Source organism: Rhinolophus sinicus, linkage group LG02 (genome assembly GCF_036562045.2).
Source record: "Rhinolophus sinicus isolate RSC01 linkage group LG02, ASM3656204v1, whole genome shotgun sequence".
Lineage (NCBI taxonomy): Eukaryota > Metazoa > Chordata > Mammalia > Chiroptera > Rhinolophidae > Rhinolophus > Rhinolophus sinicus.
In genome coordinates, this window is record NC_133752.1 from 113,830,381 (window position 1) to 113,851,762 (window position 21,382).

A 21,382-nucleotide genomic window follows, 5' to 3' on the forward strand; every position below is an offset into this window, starting at 1 on the left:
CAGATGGTTGCTGGACTTATCCTGGTGATCACTTCTTCAGATATATAAATGTTGACTAAATATGGGGTACCCCTGAAACTAATATAATATTGTCTGTTAGCTATATATTTAATAAAAATCTTTTAAAAAATAAAGAAGGCATCTCCATAACATAAAAGTGCAAGGTGAAGCATCAAATGCAGCAAGTTATTCACAAACGTAGCTGAGATAATTAATGAAGGTGGCTACCTTCATTAAACAATTAAACAACAGATTTTCAATATAGGTGAAACAACCTTACATTGGAAGAAGATGCCATCGAGGACTTTCATGGCTGGAGAGAAGTCAATGCCTGGCTTCAAAGCTTCAAAGGACAGGCTGACTCTCTTGTTAAGAGCTAATGCAGCTGGTGACTTTGAGCCAATGCTCCTTTACCATTCTCAAAATCCTAGGGCCCTTAAGATTTATGCTACACCTACTCTGCCTGTGCTTTGTAAATGGAAAAGCAAAGCTGGATGACAGCACATCTGTTTACAACATGGTTTACTGAATATTTTAAGCCTATTGTTGAGGACTGTTGCTTGGAAAAAAAGATTTCCTTCAAAATATGACTGCTCATTGACAATGCACCTAGTCACCCAAGAGCTCTGATGGAGATGTACGAGGTTAGTGTTGTCTTCATGCCTGCTAACACAACATCCATTCTGCAGCCCATGGCTCAAGGAGTAATTTTGACTTTCAAGTCTTATTATTTAAGAAATACATTTCGTAAGACTATACCTGCCATAGATAGTGATTCCTCTGATAGATCTGGGCAAAGTAAATTGAAAACCTGCTGGAAAGGATTCACCATTCTGATGCCATTAAGAACGTTTATGATTCATGGAAAGACGTCAAAATAGGAACATTAACAGGAGTTTGAAAGAAGTAAATTTCAACCTTCATGGATGACTTTGAGGGGTTTAAGACTTCAGTGGAGGAAGTAATTGCAGATGTGGTAGAAATAGCAAGAGAGCTAGAATTAGAAGTAAAGCTGAAGATGTGGCTGACTTGCTGCAGTCTCCTGGTAAAACTTTAACAGATGAGGAGTTGTCTCTTATGGGAGCAAAGAAAATGGTTTCTTGAGATGGAATCTACTCCTGGTGAAGATGCTGTGAAAATTGTTGAAATGCCAACACAGGCTTGAGAATATTACATAAACTTAAATAAAGCAGCAGCAAGATTTGAGAGGACTGACTCCAATTTTGAAAGAACTTCTACTGTGGGTAAAATGTTACCAAGTAGCGTTGCATGCTACAGAGAATTCCTGAAAGGAAGAGTCAATCTATGCAGCAAACTTCATTGTTGTCTTATTTTAAGAAATTGCCACAGGCCCCCCACCCCGACCTTCTGCAACCACCACCCTGGTCAGCCATCAACATCGAGGCAAGACCCTCCATCAGCAAAAAGATTATGTATACATAAAGTATACATGTTAATAAACTTGTTTCCCTCTTGTTAATCTGTCTTTCATTACCAGAGTCTCAGCCAAGAACTCAGAAGGTAGAGGGGAAATTATTTTTACTTCCCCTACACTGACCATTAAACTTCGCTGTGTTTTGTTATTCTCTCTCAGTAGTTCAAATATCATATAGACATCAGATTTAAAGAGGTATTCATAAGGTAGATCATTAATTATTTCCCTGTCTAATGTTGTTAAGATAGATGGGTCTCTTCTCTCCTTCAAGAACTCTGAAAGAAAACTGGACTTTTGTTAAGTATATACAGTATTTACATGGTATGCAAATGTATCATCTTTTGCTATCATCAAAATGAAAAACATCCATGAACATGTATTGTGATTTCTCTGTCAGAATTTCCACTTTTCCTATTTTGTTTTTTTCTCTTACTGTCCATATTGTGTTGTCAGTGTTCCTCAACTTCCTTCTGAGGTTCTTTAAGATGAAAACATCTTTGTTCTAATCGACTTTCCTTCTGCTGCAGCTGAATCCAACAGTCCCTTGTTTGAATTACATCTTGTCTCCTGAGACTAGACTAACATGAGGAACTTCACATAAAGCAAATTCCATTTTCTAGACAGGGAAAGCAAGAGCCTTGGTTAAGTCATTTGGTCAAAATCACGTAATGAGTCACAAACTGAATTCAGAACGTTTGATTTCCACGCATCCAGTGGAAATCCTGGGCTATCAGATTCTTCCCAAAAGGTTTAATCCCAAGGCTGCCTAGATGGAAAGATGGATGAAACGATCTTTTAAGAAGCCTTCCAATCTGAATGTATTTTCTAATAATATATTCTTAGAGATTAACATAGTGATTAAATCATATATCCAGGTGGGTCTGGGTTACTGTGATTAAAAAATTCAGTGCATTCCTGGATATTTACTATAGCCCCCTATTGTTGCCCAACAGTACAAACACTTTCATCTCCTCTCTGGCAGATCAACTTTTGGATGACAAAAATTGTTGGGCAACAGAATTAGGATCGAAAATATTTCTTGAAGTTGGAAGGTAAATTAATACCAACCAGATTAAACTGAACAGAGACACGCCCCCCCGCCCCCTGAGTCCCAGTCCCTTTCCTAGTGGAAGGACTTTTAACAATTTATTACATATGGTTTCAATCCTGTGTTTTCCTGAACATATGCCATAAACACTTTCCTACATCATTAAATATGCTTTAGAAAGATCATTTTCACAGACACATGATATTCCATCTTATGTATGTACTATATTTAACATTTCCCCTATTTTTGACCAGGTATATTGTTTCCAATTATTTAACCTTATAAATAATGTTTATAATGATCATCCTTTCATATTAAAAATAATTTAACAGGGACAAATGTAACAGGCCTTTATTTAGGCTCAAATATAATCACATAATTATAGATTCTATTTGTCTAGTTTCCCAGCAATTTCTAGGGAAAAAGAAAAAAAGACCTAGGATGCTTTGGTTGTTCACAAGTGCAATGTGTCCCAACAGTGCAACCAGTATGGTGTTCGGATCAGGGAGGTATTTGTTCCACTCTGCTTTCTGCTAGGCACATTATATCTGAAATAATGTATCTGTCACAGATACCATCCTTCGCCCTTCCACAACACGGACCAACATTTAGAAGAGTTCAATAAAACCTGATAATTATCAGATGAGTAATAGCTGACAGATGTGAGAGATTTAACCCTGAAGAAGAGAAGCCCTAAGGTTCTAAGATCAGGTTTCGAATGTAGGAAAGAGCATTTGAGGAAAGGAGAATTACTCCCATGCCTGAAAGCTACAGAGGCAGATTTCAGTAGATGTGGCCTAGAGCAGCTAAAGAAGAAAAAGTCAGCTAGTGACACCTTAATGGACTGTAACAGATTTCCTTCTCCCCACTGAAGACCATGGAATTGGAAGAGCTGGGTGAAATCAGAAAGGGCCTGACTGTGGAACAACAGCTGGCTCCTCCTCCTGTATACACTCTTAGATGCTGTCATTCTTCAAGGTTCCCTGCTTGGCCTTTAGTCACTTGTGACACTTACGTTGGGCAATCTCACCCACTTGCAGGGCTTTTACAACCACTTATCCAAACGTGGCTTTCAAATCTGTCTCTAGTCCTCACCTTTAAACTGTAATCCTTTAAACTGTAACGTATCAAGATCACAGTTAATTATCCTCCTGTCTTCATTAGTCAGGACTCTTGGTTGCAAGTGTCAGAAACTCAACAATAACTATCTTAGGCAAAAATGGTTCATTTATTGGTTCATGGTCACCAAACCATAGGATAGGCAAGAATTAAAGTAGCTTCAGGGGTACCTGGGGGGGAATTCCTCAAAATCTAGGTTCCCTATGAGGATGTTTCCTGCCTGTGGCTGTCAGGTAACCTGTGAGGCAGCAGAGGGAATACCTGAGAAGTGACATGCTAGATCTCATGGCCCCCAAATTCCTCTTATTAGAATAGACTAGATTCTCAAAGGTCATCTGGCAAGAGGATCAGCTTTCTCTAAAAGACCTCTGGCTGCACTAAAAATACCCCCAAGCTGCTGCTATTTTATCGTTTTTTATTTTAGTATGTTTTACTTATAATTTAGTTTTCTATCTACCATCCATTTTATGGTCCAAGTCTATTCTAAGACGGGAGAAGTTCAGAATTCATGTTATTTTCATTTATGGGAGCTTTGAGAGAGTAAAAGTTGTGTATTACAGGGAATGAGAGCTACAAGGGCCACCCTCTCATTTTAGAGATGTGCAACTGAGGTCCAGAAGAAAGAAGCGACTTGCCAAGTTGGTGGAAGAGCCATAATTAGAGTCAGGTTAATGCAATTAATTATAAAACCAACAAATATAAATGTGGGTATTCACGGCATTGAGCTAGGCGCTGCCAGGAGAAAAGAGCAAATCACGACCTGTCCCTGAGGACTTGGCAGTCGATGATGGCAGGTTACTTAACTGCCATCCGTGACAATCGAGGTATCGCCAAAGCATTCGGTGCTATTGTTGCTATTTTTGACGATGAAACGTACAAAAGGATTCTCAACAGAAAGTCATCAGATTGGAAGGGGTATTCAAAATCATGTTACGCTTATCCACAACCCTGCTCTACCCCAGCCCACCAGGGCCATCTGGAATAGACAAAACACAAATCTGTCTGGAAGCCAGCGGATGGACGGTAAAAAATCCAACTCACAGATCTATTCTTATTTATGTTGCTTGCCTTTCTGTGCCTTGGTTTTTCTCTCCTTCATCCTGTTTCCTCTGCTTCCTGAGAGGTGATCTGTCATGCTGTGATCTGACACCTTATGACTTCTCCCAGACCATCCGGGCCTTGTACCATGACCTGCCTCTTAGAACAATTCAATTAATAATAATAATTGTATCTAAGTGTGGAGCAACTAGTATATGTCAGACCCTACGCTAAGTGCTTTTCATACTCACACAGTCTCAGGTAATTCTCACAACAGCTTTAAAATACAAGGAAATAGCAGTTCAGAAAAGTTGGGCAACTTCCCAAAGGCTACATGGCTAGAAAGTGGCAAAGCTGAGTCTGTAACCTAGGATGGCCTAACTCTAACACCTACGCTTTTCAAATGCAAAATGTTAAATCCATGACACGTATGTTTTTAAAATGCTGATCCCAATATGTATGTGTATATATATGTAGATATATATGTATGCTAAAAAAAATGTATACACGTTTTAAGAAAGGAAAAAGCTGTATTACAGTTGTAATACAATGAATGACGCTAGCTTTCATTGGATTAACGCCATCATTTGAGCGAACATCATACTACACATTGCTACCATAATTCAATTCAACTTCGAAAATACATAGATAACATCTCTTAAAATGTGTACATTTTTTGGCACCCCCAGTGTGCGTGTGTGTGTGTGTGTGTGTGTGTGTGTGTGTAAATGACGGGTATCACTGCTAAGATCAGGCAAATACAGCCATATTGCAACAACGCTACAATAAAAGATAAATCACTAAACTGGACATTACAATGCCTGGAGTCCACGTCAGCACCGATGTTGAAACAGGATCTGAGGGAGTCAACTCTTGCTGTCCTCCACAGGGGCAAATTATTAGCTGACCCCACCTCAGTTTCATAGGAACAGTATGAAATTATACCTTTAAAAATTCTGTACTGTACCAAGTACAACTCCTCAGATTTTGAGAGAAGTATTTCAGAAACATGTGTGTTGATATATCACAGATTTTAAGCTAAGTTTATGGCCCATCTTTTCTGACACACATTTTGTAAAGAGCATAGAATATGCTTGCTGTGTTCTAAGGTACTGTAGGAAACTCTTATCTGTGCCAAGGCGGATGGCGAAATTTTGGGTCCATGGCTTGAGAATGACAGAGCTACATAGATAGTTAAGAAATTGAAGAGTAAGGCAAGAAAGAAGTTAGAACATTAGAGATTTTTATTTTATTTTATGTCTCAAGAAATAAGGTTTAGAGAGCAACTACTTTGTGTTTATAGATTCAGAAAGTACCCAATATTTATTTGCTGGGTCAAATAAAACTTTCTATGAAAAAAGGAAAGAAAACAATATTAAATGATAGTAAATGAAAGAGTTGTTTAGGAAGAACTTTCAGACGGGCAAGATTCTAAAACATCAGATGAGGTTACTACTGGGAAGGGACCCATTTTTCCTAGCAATTAGTACAAATGGGATAAACACATAGCCAGGTGGATTTAACCAGGGCTGTCCCACCTGGTGGAAAAAAAAATAATTAGACAATTTTGTCCTTTTATCCTGTTCTGTAAAATTTGGAGCGATGAACTCGGCTCCGGATTTGGTTATGCCAGTTCAGAAGGAAGATGCTGCCATCTAGTGTTTGCTGCTCTCACCCTCAATAGCATCTAATTGCCTGTACAGTTAGGTAAGCCCCCCAAAACGTGGTCTGTCATCTAGTCAGACAAAATAGACCTAAATAGCAAAGCCACATAGAAAACAGAATCAAAATTATTTGAGTTACAATATTTTTGAGAAAAATATGAGTAGAAAGTATGGAACTGAGACGTGAGGATCCCGAGTTCACTTCCACCTTCCAAGTGTTGACTCTAGAGGTGCTACAGGGAACACGCAGAAACTGTGTGTGCCTCGCGGGGGTGGACAGAGGTCCACGTGGTAGAATATATGGGGACTACAGATCCAGGTAAGGGTGGGTTTTCCAACACTGAATCTCTAATACTGCCTAGTGGGGGCAGGTTTTGTTGTCATTGGGAGTCCAGACGTAGGCTGGAATACTTCTTTGTGAGCAAACTGAAAAAGGCATTTAAACCAGAAAAATGGTTGACTGAAGCAGACAATCTTTAAATCTCTTCTTATGCTAGACTTCGAGCTCCTTGCAGGCAGGATTTTTACTGTTAGATCCTGTGTTTAGCATAGTGCCAGGTATGTAGTACACAAGTACAGATACTTGGTGTTTTGTTGAATGAATGAATATATATTCACTTACCATTGCCCTGAAGGAAGAAAACTAGCCCAGATAAAACACTTACTTAACAAGTTAAGAAAGTAAAAATAAATAAATAAATAAATAAAAAGCAGCCCCTGGCCTGGCACTCATGTTGTTCTCCTGTGGAACATAAATTCACAGAGTACCAACCTCAGACAAAGCTCCTTGGAGACTATGATAAAATGAGACAAAACAAGGCCACTTCATAATTTTGTCTAAGCACAGCCAAGAATCGGCTTACTGTGCCACCTACAGAATGCCAAGCACTCCAGCTCTTGGCCAAAACGAGCAACTGTTGCTTCCTTACAAACGACAGCTTATGCTCCAGTCTTTCCTTCCTATAGGTAAGATTCATTGAGATACCCAATCATAGCCTCGCTCTGCTTTCTTACCGCACCTAATCTAGGCAAAACCCCATTTCCTTAGACGCTACCCCAAATCACCCACCCAAAGCCCAATCCTATAGTAAGTTCTTTCTAACACCCTCTTACTAAGGCACTCCAGAGTTCCTGGCCTTTGCACTCCCTCACTATAACCCAGCTTGTTTAACTAGAGAGCTGCTACTGGTGGTCTTGGACTAAAGGGCATGGACCAGGTAAATGCTAAGGAAATAAAAAAAAGTACGCCCTGAACTGCAAGTGCAGTGTGAATCCTGCAAGAGGCTCAGATCTGTGAGGTTCGTATTAGGTACAGAACACTGCCTAAAAGGGCTCTTACATATTAATGCCCTGACATTTACGGAGGCTCACTCTGTGTCTTTCACAAGCATGATTTCATCACATGAGGTAGGCATTATCATCATCCCTCTTTACAGATGAGGGAACTGAAGCACAGAGAGATTAAGTAATCTCTCAAGTTCAGACAGCTGGTTAGCAGGCGGGGGGGGGGGGGGGAGGATTCAACCTGGTCACCTGACTGCCAAGCCCATACTTCAGAGAAACAGGACTTTGAAGGTACAAGGGAGGCATGTGAGTATGTGTTACGAGAGCAGGCAGCAAAGCATGAGCAAATGCACGGGGGTAGGAATGACCCCCTCCGTGTAACAAGCATCTTAATTCTTAGTAAGCTGTATAAACATCTCCACGATCCATGCTCCTCTCTCCACACACACCTTAGCGATGGTCCTGGTTCCCTTCAGGCTGACTCCCAGGGCCAGGTGCAAGGGTTGGGGGTAACACATTCTAGTTCTTTCAGGGGCTTTGATTCTGTCACTTTCATTTTAATGATGAAAATATGCTCCAGCCTGCCTCCACACCACACCTAGCTTTCTTCATCTCCCCAAAACCTGATGTCGCATCTGGGTGTGGCGAGGGGGACTAAATTCAATCCTAATTAACATGTACTCATCTTTTAGGTCTCCACATTCACATGTCACTTCTGAGGGAGGCCTTCTCTAATTCCTAGGATGGATTAGATCCCTTCATCACAGGCGCTCACAGTGGCCTGAACATCCCCTTTGGTAAAGCCCATCACGCTTGTTCTGGTTCACTATGTGTCCTCCCTGCCTGCCTCTCAGTTCCATGGGGGTGGAGGCCATGTCTGCCTTGTTCACTGCCTGGCACACTGTGGAAACTCAGAGTTGTGAACATGAAGGGGAAAGAGGGACTGAATGGTGGTAGAGATTTGGGAGGACCAGGTCAATTCCTTTCCCTTCCTACTCGAAACTCTCGCTTCATAATGCATCATGATCCCTGCTACTGTATTTCTTGACCCAAAATCAAAACCTATCCTCAGTCAGGTCAGATGTTACCTAGAGAAACAAAGTGAGCATGCTCTAGCACGTATTTTTCTTTTAACAAGAGTCTGATCAGTCTTTCATAAACTTCACCTTCGGGAAAGGAAACCGTATGCCTCTGGCAAGTTATCCAAGCTCACACTGAATCAAACAGCAAAGCCAGAAGTAAAACTCACATGCAGCAGTTCCAAGAAGGTAGTTGGTCTTAGAGGAATAAACAAGAGGAAACGGGCTTGAACACTGATTCCCTAAGAATGTCAATCAAATGTGGACTTATAATGCCTGCATCTAACAAGTGTTATCTAGGAGACATTAAAGCAGGAGCGCTTCAGGAAAAGGTCTTTTTAAAAAGGAACAGGAAAACACAAGTACAATCTGGATTTATAATTTATATTGCAAAAATAATTTGAATTAAATTCTGGATTGTGACTGGATTACCACAGTGAAGTGAGTTTAAGGCAGAGTCAGAATCGGCTTATTGTATAACGACTTCTTGGTAGAGGGCACAGCAAAGCCTTTTAGCTGCAGAAAACACAAATGTCTTTGGCATAACCCTGTTTAAGTCTCACTTAAAAATGAGTAAGACCTGCTAAATTCTTAGGGGCACAGCCACACAGTGAGAAAGTGCAAACAGAAGCCAAGTTCTTACCTGCTGCGCTGAAGAATGAAAGCCAAGCAATTAGAATTGAGAAAATGGATGACGTGATCTTACAGCAGGAGACTCCGATCAGTCAGAGCAAGGAAATGACCGTCTGGGTTTGGGAACAACCAAGACATCTTTTTACCTGGGATGGTTCAAGTACAGTTCAGTATCGCAAGGGTGGGTGAAGAGAGACTACATAAACCCCCAAAGCACCCCCCAGCCTGGGGTCTCTGAAAACATAAGAAGTAAACTACCTCTGCGAAGAAGTGAAGATTAATGGATGAACTGTGAGTGTTTTTTCTAAATATTTAGGGCTCACCTCACCGGGCAGTTACCAAATAATCATATACTTCCTATTTCTTTGAAATGTTCATTTTTTTCCACAAGTGTTGTCCCAAGCAGCTTCATAAAATTATTACAGGAAGTGAGGCAGAGCAGCTTGTCTCACCAAACCTCTTCCTGCATATTAGGACAAAGGCGTAAACCTAAGTAAAATCACTTGGCTAAAATTTCTAATCAAAAATAGTTGTTGACAAGGCTTTTGTTTTTCCCTCCCTGCTATTTTCTCATTCCCTTTTACTTTTCACTTTTACAAGTACCGAATGTGTCATTTCTTCTAGAAATGGACTATCTCAGTTTTAAGGAAAACAAAATGAACTGACAAACATCCTTCCCCAAGGAGAGAGGACACTCCAGGAAGAAAGCACCACCAGGACCACTACTAGATTGTCTCCAGCGTCACTCCTGCAACCTGGCAGGTGACTTCCCATACCTCAGTGGGTTAGGAACAAAATTTGTAACAATGTCACATATCTCTATCATCAATCAGAGCCCTGTCGAATTTTCATCACAGTGAACCAAGAGCCCAACATTTAGACAGACTGGGACATGATTTCGGTGGATGAAATACTTGACTTGTTTTCACAGGTAAGCCTTAATCAATCATTCTGTCGCTCACTTCTCTCAGCTCTAAAATTAAGATATCTTTTGATACCTTCCTTTTTTGCTAATAGAAGCTTAAAGATTAAATGAAATGTCTCACTTGCTTCAAAAGGAACTGTTGTAGCCACGGCGGGTGGGGCTGGCTGGACGGGAAACACACTCCCCCGCAGAGCTGCTGCTCCGGGCCAGGGGACCACACCAAGAGCCAAGGATGCTGTCTGTGCACCAGGCCTTGACCTGCCTGGGAACTTTCAACGGCACAGAATAAATAATTTTCCTCACATGTTATCTACTAGGTTTGTTCAGGATCATTCAAACAGAACAAGAGACTTTCCCCATGTGCAAGTAGATTACATTAAGAGTTACAAGCAACAAACTCCTGAAGAGTCCATTAAGTTTGACCAGAAAACAGGTTTAAATAATGCAATGGGGAGGAGATAAGACACAGAAATCACAGAAACACAGAAACAAATACATGGCATACGCAGACAACCAAGACCTGCTACGGAAAGCTTTAATCACCACATGTAAAAATAATATTTTCATATTATCAAAAATGGGTCCAAATTCTTTATCATCATCACCATAGCAGTCTGGAAATGAAAGCTGCACTAATACAAAACCTCCCTGCTCATAACTGCAAGATTTATGAAACTGTTTCTCATAAACACATTTTCTTTTTCCTGAGGCTGATAACACCAAAGTGAAAAGGAAAAATTACTATCAGCTGGAATTTATTCAGCGCAGAATGTTTAAAATCATTTATTCTTTAATCTGGAATGTCTTCTCTTCACTCTTCCACCCATACCATGTGATTACAAGAGGAAAAGATGAGAAATGGTTGTGTCCAGTCCAGTATATACACTGATTTTATGGTTCTCAACTCAATCTACTGATCAAAACAAAGAAATCGACTTTTAACATCAACTTGACACTATCACATCACAGCAAACTATTAAAATTCTTGTAACAGGAGAGTTAGTAGTAGATTCTCAGACAAGAACAACAGTATAGTTCTTTCTTACAATGTTTATTGCAGTGCACTCTACTTACATAGGAATCGACTGTTTAAGTTCGGGATTCCCTGCAAATCTCAGCTCTGGGCTCTTAGTCACCTTGAGATAAGATCTGCACATGTCTAAAAGAAAAATAACCCCCAAATACTACAACAGTTATTCCACTCAACTGATGCAAGAGGCAATCAGGTTAAATTGGAAAAAAAGACAGTCATGTTGAAGTGGGGATTATTTTAACATTTTGGGCATGTAAATAAGAAATAAATAACACACACAGATTTTCAAAATCTGAATCCCTAATGCGTCTGACATTGTGTTTTGTGAATGAGGCTAGAGCAAAGCTGTGCTATCTCCCAGAAGGAGGCCGAGGGACTTTCCCTCCAATGATTTCCATGATGATCTCTGCATATTTCTAAAATGTGTTCTTTTGGAATATTCACAGCACTTCATCAAAACCTGTGCAGGCTGTTAGTCGGCACCTCTGAGTCAGGAAATCTCTGTTGTCGCTTGGTTTCAAAGTATTAAAGGTGCAATTTCCTGTGTACTACTTACTTACTTTCAACGGCGCAATTAGGAGTATTCTGGGCTATAATAAACACGTGGGGATACATGGCAGTGGGAGAATTACCACTTCTAATCTTGCTCCACACTCTTCCTATTATTTCTCTAGATGCCTTCCCAATTCAAATGATTGAGCTGAACAACCCAGCCACGGGCATCTACTGGACTTTTCTCGAGAAGTTACCTTTCAGCCCAAACTAGGTCAGGATAACAGAGAGAGAATTCAGTATTAGACTGAATTAGAAAAAGATTTTCTGGAAAGGCTTGATCTAAGTGCTCTTTTTTTCCTCAAGTAGAATCATGGAAAATCAAGGTTAGAAAAACTCTCCACGAATTGGATAGCCACGTGCAAAAGAATGAAACTGGACTGCTATTTGTCACCATGTACCAAAGTTAATTCAAAATGGATCAAAGACTTAAGCATAAGACCTGACACAATAAACTGCATAGAAGAAAACATAGGTACTAAACTTAATGGATCTCGGGTTCAAAGAGCATTTTATGAATTTGACTCCAAAGGCAATGGAAGTAAAAGCTAAAATAAACGAATGGGACTATATGAAACTTAAAAGCTTCTGCACAGCAAAAGAAACCATCGGCAAAATAAAGAGGCCACCAACTGAATGGGAGAAGATTTTTGCAAACAGTGCCTCCGATAAGGGGCTAGTATCCAGAATATACAAGGAACTCATGCAACTCAACAACAAAAAAACAAACAACCCAATTGAACAATGGGCAGAGGACTTGAAGAGACATTTCTCCAAAGAGGACATACAAATGGCAAATAGACATATGAAAAAATGCTCAACATCACTAATCATCAGAGAAATGCAACTAAAAACCACAATGAGATATCACCTCACCCCGGTTAGAATGGCTCTCATCAACAAGACAAATAGTAACAAGTGTTGGAGAGGCTGTGGAGAAAAAGGAACCCTCATACACTGTTGGTGGGAATGCAGACTGGTGCAGCCGTTATGGAAGGCGGTGTGGAGGTTCCTCAAAAAATTACGAATAGAATTGCCATATGACCCAGCAATCCCTCTCCTGGGTATCTACCCAAAAAATCTGAAAACATTTAGAGATAAAGACACGTGTGCTCCAATGTTCATTGCAGCTTCGTTTACGGTGGCCAAGACATGGAAACAACCAAAATGTCCTTCGATAGATGAATGGATGAAGAAGTTGTGGTATATATACACAATGGAATACTATTCAATGGTAAGAAAAGATGATATAGGAACATTTGTGACAACATGGATGGATCTTGAGAGTGTAATGCTGAGCGAAATAAGTCAGACAGAAAAAGCAGAGAACCATGTGATTTCACTGATATGTGGTATATAAACCAAAAGCAACAAAAGAACAAGACAAACAAATGAGAAACAGAAACTCATAGACACAGACAATGGTTTGGTGGTTGCCAGAGGGTAAGGGGGTGGGGGTGGGGGTGGGAGATGAGGGTAAGGGGGATCGAATATATGGTGATGGAAGGAGAACTGACTCTGGGTGATGAACACACAATGGGATTTATAGATGATGTAATACAGAATTGTACACCTGAAATCTGTGTAATTTTACTAACAATTGTCACCTCAATAAATTTAATAATAATAAAAAAAAAAAGAAAGAAAAACTCTCCACAATCATCCGGCCAATTCCCCCAGCTAAGGCCTGACCTCCTACACAACGTCTCTGTCAAGCCATAGTCCAGCATCTCTACCTTTAACGGCAGGAAACTGTTAAAGTTACGGCAGGATACTTGCTCCTCCTTAGAAGAGAACAGCAAACAAGATGGGACAGGTAAACAAATATCCACTAAGTATGATTATGAATTGTATCCAACTTTTCAAGAGAGTAGTAGATTGTCAATTGCTACTCAAAGGAATAAACCAGATTTGCTCCACGCAGCCCCCTGCTTTCTGCAATGATTCAAAATGGGGAGCTACAACTTAGAAATGTGAATTTTATAAATCACTGTTGAATAGCTGTGTGTGGTAGTGGGCAAGCACATAAAAATAGCTTAGAAGTAATCATTTTAGGGACCCGTAAACAAAGGGAAAATAAATGTTCTAATAAATAAAAGTTTCATTTTGAAGATGCAATAAATACTTTGGGCAGCAAGTCTCGGTACAAGAACTCTCAAGAGCCCTGGTGGATGAACCGTAGGCAAATTACAGTCTGAAGCATTTTGTCAATTCAGATGCAGGAGACAGGACAGTGACATGAACAAGTGTGAGGCTGCAGCCCACGACCCTAAGGCAATCGAAAGCAGGACCCTCTACCTCGATTTTCTCCTTCTGGCTTGTTTGGCAGCACTGCAAATAATTGTCTTATTTCTGACCTCTCTCAAGGTACACACCCCACTTCAAGGTTTTAAATCCCCCTTTCAGAAGACCAACAAAGCAACATATTGATTGGTAGACAAGAATATCAGAATTCAATTTACAGAGGATCAATTCCTCTGATGGGACACATTTATGTCTATATTTTTATTTTTAGAACATATATATGTATACGTCCATTTGAATTGAAAACATTTATCCTGATAACAACACATACAACTTTAAAAACTCTAAACGGCCATGTCAATCGAGACAGCGGATTCAATTTGGAGTGGCATCTTTCACCCTGAGGTGTTAAAATGGCAATGACACCGATCTTCAACAGATAAGACCATGAATAACAAGACAAAAACAAAACAACAAAAAAAACCAACCTTAAAGTCAGTATTTCTTTTTATATGGAGGCCACTTTTTTTTTCCATATCTGTTTCAGAAGTACCAGATAATTACCATTTAGTGTCTAGATGACAGGAGAGCAAATCTTCCTGCAAAAACAGAATAAAACTTCCTTGACCACTGAGATTTGGAAGTGAAATCAATGAAAGTCTATTAAGTACTCAGGATAGATCTGGTTGGCATCAAACACCACAAAGATCTTTGGATTCCAGGTGTCATCCACACAGCTGTCATATAAATTCACATAGCTACCGTCTTTAGAAGGTGGTCGCATGTATTTGGAGTCTCCGTTTATGTAATCGCCAATCAGCACTCGAGCAAGAAACATAGATTTGTATGTTCTAAATAGATGCCGTTGTTGCAAGCTTACGCCATGAATTTGGAACGTGTTTCCATGTTTTATGTCATCTTTGCAGAAGCGACTGGAGTAAGCAGCATCTCTAGCAAAATAGGTTCCTTAAATTAAAAAGACCAAAACCAAAAAAAAAAAAAAAAGCCAAGATTACTCTGAAGAATACAGGAAACACAAGCAAAAACATTCTCATTGTTAGGGGAGTAGACACATGGAGGTGTGTAACAAAAGTAGATGTGGAATTTCCTCATCTGTAGATCTTTAGGAAAAGAACAGAAATCCATCTATTATCGACAGCTGTGATTCAGACTGCCCTAGACATAGATCTGTTAGTATAGACCAGTCCCCACCACCATGCCATCCACCCCCACCAAAATATAGCTGCCAGACTTCTGTTTCAAAAGAAATCCAATATGTAAGATAGACACAAACTATGTTTGCGATTAACTGTATGGCAGGACCTGAGTTTTAACTGCTTGGACCTCCCTCCCTTTTCTACTTCCTTCCACCACTTTTCTCACCCCACTGTCCTGTCCAGCATCCATTAAAGCTCTGGAGAGAACAGTGAAAACTGCTGATCTACAGAGAGGATCGCAAACCCTGAGAGGCCACATTTCTATTGTACAGGGTAACAATTCAATAATATCTCTGGAAATAACAGAACGCTATGTCCAGGAAAAGATGTCTGGAGAGAATGCCACACAGTTCACATCTGAGCATCCCCAAAGACCAATTTCACTGGTTTGTTGCCTGAATATGAAAACTCAGTAAAGCATCCAACTGTTTCGAAAGGTAGGCATAGGAGATTGACATCATTATGGGAATACTTGCTCTACAAAATTTTGGAAAAGAATTGCAAAGTCTCATTATTACCCAATACTGATGGGATTTAGAAAACATTTTTCTGACCCTTTTACAGTTAAATAAATGAAATGGCCTTTACAGTAGTTACTTTAAAAACTGATTTACTTTTTAAAAATGTAGCACATACTGATCTTAAGTGGCAGTTCTAAGTGGAGGTAAGGTACAAAGTAAGGAGCAGAACAATAAATGTCCATCCCTTACCTGTTCCCCTCATCTCTCTCCTTAATTTGCTTGAGGAGTGGGCATAAATTGGAGAACTTGGACTTTCGCAACATTAGAAAAAAGGTGAGGATTTCCCCCATTATTCCTTATTGCTCATTAATATTCTTACCTATCATTTTCTAAAAAACAAAACAAACAAAAAATACTAGTACCTAGACCTGTACACAATGTAATTAATTTATTTTATAGTTCTCTAAATATATGACATAAAACAGTGTAGTTTTATCCATAGAAAGGACTTGCACATAAAAATTAAAGTAACGCAAAAATCAGCTCATACGGATGTGACGCCCCATTTGAATGACTGGCAGTTGGAGGTCTCCTGTCTAATCGGGTAGAGGTGGGTGTAAAGGTCTTACTTCTACCTTGTACATGCAGGAAGTGGCTTTTCTGTGGCTCAGAAAGTCTGAGGGTGTGCCGGGAAGCTAGTACAGAACTTAATGACTGTCAAACCCCTGAATTACAAAACAATTATCTCTCAAGAGAGAAGAGTCGCTCCTAAGACTTGATTGGACCTGGAATTCTGATAATTACCTTTTCCAAAGAGAGCACCATGTATGCCATTTATTCTCCAATCAAAGTTATGAATGCAGATTGCTTCCACAAATTCACTGCTGGTGCCATGAAACAGCATTTGTTCATTAATCTGAGGCACACCTCGTTTTTTCTTGAGCTGAGCCTTTTTCCTAAAAATAACACACACAGACACAAAACACACACAGAAATATACCATAAGTGGCATTTATTAATTTTTCAAGGAGCAAAATTCAATAGAAGGTGTGAAACAAAAAACATTTCTTTAATATAAATCATAAATGGACAAAGCAGCTATGAAAAAAAATTCCAAGTACTCTTGGACACATAATCTCATCAAAAATTATTATTATAATTAACATTGAGACCTAAGGTTGAAAATTATACCAAAAATTACAGATATTCCAAATGATGCCCCATTACAGTAGAGGTGATTGCCTAAACCGGCCAAGTTGTACAGATGCCTGAATAATGACACTACAAACAATTAAATAACGTGAAGGGCCCAGAGTCTTTAAACAGTGAATTCCTTGAGCAGGGATGAGGCCTGCATCTTTTCATCCCAAGATTGGAAAACATTGGTTGAATTGAACTAAATTTTGAATCTGAGGGCTGGAAGGGACATGAAGCCATCCAGTTTAAGCCCTTCCCAATGGACAAATCTCTTTTAACATGTAGGACTGATTGTAACAGTGAAAAACAAACTGAAAACAGCTGTAAGTTCTTTCATAGAAAAATGAATAAACAATTATATATTTATACATGAAAGTTAAATGTAATGAATTAGATCTCTATGTATTAATACAGACAACTCTTGAAAAATAATGTGGAATGTAAAAAGAATGTTGCAAAAAGAAACATATAACTCAACACAATACTGTACATTGTATACGTATACATACATAGGTAGTAAAACATAAAAACATAGGCAAGATATATAAAAAATTAAAAGTTTATGCTTTGATCTATTGGTGAAAATCTTTTCAGACCATGAAGCATGACATTAGAAGGATGTACATTAAACAAATATTTACTTCAGAAAAAGTCAGTGTGCTTTCACTAAAAACAAATTATGCCAACTTTCTGTTTTAGAACTTTATGTACCGACTGTTGTGTTTTTTTTTAACAATGCATAATGGTTACTTTTCTAACAAAGAAAAAAAAATTCTTTTCAAAAAAAGAAAAGATAATCATATTTATTTTGACTCACTGTTTCAATCTTCCAAGGTCTTTCTGTCTCCTGATTCATTCACATGACAAATAAGCTATCCCTGCTAGAAGTTCTGAATCTTTCACGAGTGTGATAAGCAATCCTTCTACATTTTCACCCAAATTCCTGATAAAAATGTTGAAGGGGTCAGGAAGAAAGTGTGCATGCCATTCAAGTTACTCTTTGCATAAGATGTTACCGGGTATTAACTTTTCTCTTTCTACTTAATCACCTGGCACACATTTCCCTATCTTGTCTCCATCATAAGAAACTTTTTTAACTACTTTGTAGAAATCAAGCTATCCTGTCTAAGAGGCTCACCCACCTACTACTACGGTAATCCTCTTAGTGATCGGGCTTTAGCAAATCTGTACTGTTGTTTCCTGAGTAAGCAGTTTAATATACATCCTTCTAACGTCAAGCTTCATAGTCTGTAATGACTAGAAATCCACTCTAAAATCAGGACATTTACTCATCACTACTTGTCAGGCACAGATTAGAATGAATTCTGGTTTGAAAATTCACTCAAGTCTCTCTTAGATATTATAAATGAAGTGTTGGTTAGCTCGAGCCAGGAGTTGGGGCACTAGAAAGCTGCTGGGTCACTGGACTGGACAGAGCACACGTACCAGCTGAAGGCCGAGTGGAATGGGTGGTCCAGTGCTGCTAAGGCACCCATGAAATGGAGAGTCTCCTACAATGACCTTGGGGTTCCAGAAAGGCTAATGGTGAGCTCTACGGCTTCCTGGACTTCAAAATTGTGGGGAAAGTCATAGGATTTAAACTACACTGAGTTTTCCACAAATCTGTTCACCTTTGTGGGGTTCATTTCTGAACCCCACATTCATTTCTGAATTTGCTGAAAACACTGTACCACCCACTTCTCCAAGATGTCTTAGAATTACCTGCCCTCTCAGGGACTAAAGGGCCCAAAGGACTATACTGATATGTTACATATTCTGAACTGCAGCAAGAATATCTTCATGCTCTGGACGGAAATAAGTTTGCCTATGTTTAGACCAGTGGTTTTCCATCCTGACTGAACATCAGAGTCACTTGCAGAACTTTATTAACAACATCAGAACGTGAGGTTCTGATTCAGTGGATCAGGGTGGGCGATAGATGTCTCTACTTATTAAAGGGCTCCCTGGGTGATTCTGATATGCAGCCAGGGCTGAGCATCTCTCGTCTCATTCCACATTCTGAATGAGACAGCAGCTTTCACTGCTGATTTCCTTGCTGCTTTATCCTTCCCAGCTCTGGATCAATCCAGCCATCTCGCCTCTCTGCTCTTAAATTTGGACGGCTGAAATAGATCAAACAACACCCCGATGGTTTCCACTACAACTGCACATATTCCAACTTTAGCTAAGCTCTTAGCACTGATGGAAATCCTGTAGTTCCCAAGTTAGCTCTTTCTCCCCCATTTTCCACAGTGGCCATTTTAAACCTTCCCTTTTCTATCTCCCCCTCTTATCCACACCTCCGTAATAGCTCTTTCTCTGCAGGTGACCTCACTTCTTATCTCACCAAGGAAACTGAAAGTAGGAACAGGAGTCAGGAAGGAACTCCCCTAACTCCTGTCCTCACGCCCTACCTCTACTTATCGATAACATAACTGGACCACCCTTGTCTATCTCCTTCTGACAGATGTTCTCTGAATTCCATCCAATCACTAGTCTTTAGGAGCCATAATCCACCAATTAAACTTCCTCTCTCTCTCTTCTTTTAAACTCTTCGTCTCCATAGGTTCTTTCCAATTATAATTTAAACATGCTCAGTCTCTCCCATCTTTAAATTCAAAAACCATAAAAAAGCAAAAACACCCTTCCCGACTCCACATTACCCATCTTCTCATGACTCTCATTCTCTTCACTGTCGAACTTGAGAGTTGTCAACATTTGCTGTAAATACAACATAGCGTTTACCAACATTGCTCACATCAAGGGAACCAATGGTCTCTTTGTTGCAAAATCCTAAGGATATTTTCAATATTTATCTTATTTGGAAACTCTTCCATATGTGACAGAGGATGACATCTACTTGTGGAAACTACTTTCTTCCTTTGGCTTCTGTGACCACATTCTATTGGTTTTCTTCCACCTTTTCTGGTTGTTACTTCTCAGTTTCTTCCTTGGGTTTTCTCTTCCTTTGCCTGTCCTTTCTAGAGTTCAGTCCTTGGCCCTCTTCTTTTCTTAATCTACATAAACTCCCTGGCCATCTTATCAATTTCTATGGCTGCTATTAACCCACATTATCTCTAGTCTACACCACTCGCCAAGCTCCCAACCCATATAATAACTATGACTCCCTCCCAATCCTCCCCAGACCAAAACCGGCTCCTATCCATTTTCCCTTAGTTAATTAAAACAAACAACTCGGAAACTTCGAAGTTATCTGTCCCATCTCCCTTACCCACCCCACTGCACACATGAAATCAAGGACCAAGCAATATCATCCTACATCTGCAATATCTCAAAAATGGTCCTCTTCGCTCCAACACAGCAGGTACCACTTTGGTTCAAGCCACCCAATGTATCTCAGTTTAATTACTGAAACAATTTCCTAAAATGGCCTCCCTGCTTCTGTCTTCCTTTCAAACTAGTTTCTCAACTTCAGCACTACGGACCTCTTGGGCTGGATATTTCTTCGTTGTGGGAAGCCATCTTGTGCCTTGTAGGATGTTCAGCACACCTCGCCTTTACCTAGTAGATGCCAGTAGTATCTCCCCATCTCACCACATGACAATAAAAAAAGTCTCCACTCATTGCCAAATATCCCCTGGTGGGCAAAATCACTCCTAACTGAGAACAAGTGCTTTAAACCCCTTTCCACAGTATAGCCTGATGAGTTATTTTTCTAAAATGCAAATCAGATCAATCACACTTTTGCTTAAATTTGTACAATGGCTTCCCACTGTCCCAGGAAAAAACATCCAAATCCCTCCGTTTGGATTGTGAGGTCCTGCACACCCTGGCCCCTGCTAACACTCTCCCTCAGCTCTGGATCAGTCCAACTCAAGTGTGACTACTAAAGGAAATGACACAGCCACCCGGTGTTTGTGGACCTTTCTCTAACCATCCACCTATTTTCTGTTCTATTTGAAATCCTCTCAATTTGTGTATTCACTCATGTAATCAAACTTTGACCCAGGCTGCTCCCGATGGGACACCCTTCCCTTTTCCTATCGTGTTTCCCCGAAAATAAGACCTAGCTGGACCATCAGCTCTAATGTGTCTTTTTTAGCAAAAATTAATATAAGACCAGGTCTTATTTTACTATAAAGTAAGATTGGGTGTATAATATAATATAATATTACAATACAATACAATATAATACCGGGTCTTGTATTAATTTTTGCTCCAAAAGACGCATTAGAGCTGATGGTCCGGCTAGGTCTCACTTTCGTAGAAACACGGTACCTACGTCTTGCTTAAATGACACCTGCTTTAGGAAATGGTTCTTGATACTCCCCACCCCTAACACATACATACTTCTGTCAGCAAGGGTGAAGAGATGCCCTCACCGTGTGCTCCACGATGCCCTGCTGTGCTCCCTCTACAGTCTGTGGTTCAGTGGCCTGACTGCTTGACGACACTATGATCCTGTACACTGTTATATCCCAAGTACCTACAA

At 39.8% G+C, this 21,382-nt stretch overlaps 1 protein-coding gene across 4 annotated transcripts in view; it reads right to left on the reverse strand.

Annotated features, from left to right (window-relative positions):
- Positions 1-14,262: 14,262 nt before the first annotated feature.
- PARP11 (poly(ADP-ribose) polymerase family member 11) overlaps positions 14,263-21,382 on the reverse strand; it is a 36,792-nt gene continuing 29,672 nt past the window's right edge. For all 4 annotated transcript variants that reach the window (XM_019756927.2, XM_019756928.2, XM_019756929.2 and 1 more), the window contains 2 exons: positions 16,537-16,688; positions 14,263-15,020 (listed from right to left, as the gene is read on the reverse strand). In XM_019756927.2, the coding sequence (XP_019612486.1) occupies positions 14,704-15,020; positions 16,537-16,688 (469 nt within the window). In that variant the 3' untranslated portion in view covers positions 14,263-14,703. The remainder of the gene's footprint in view (positions 15,021-16,536; positions 16,689-21,382) is intronic.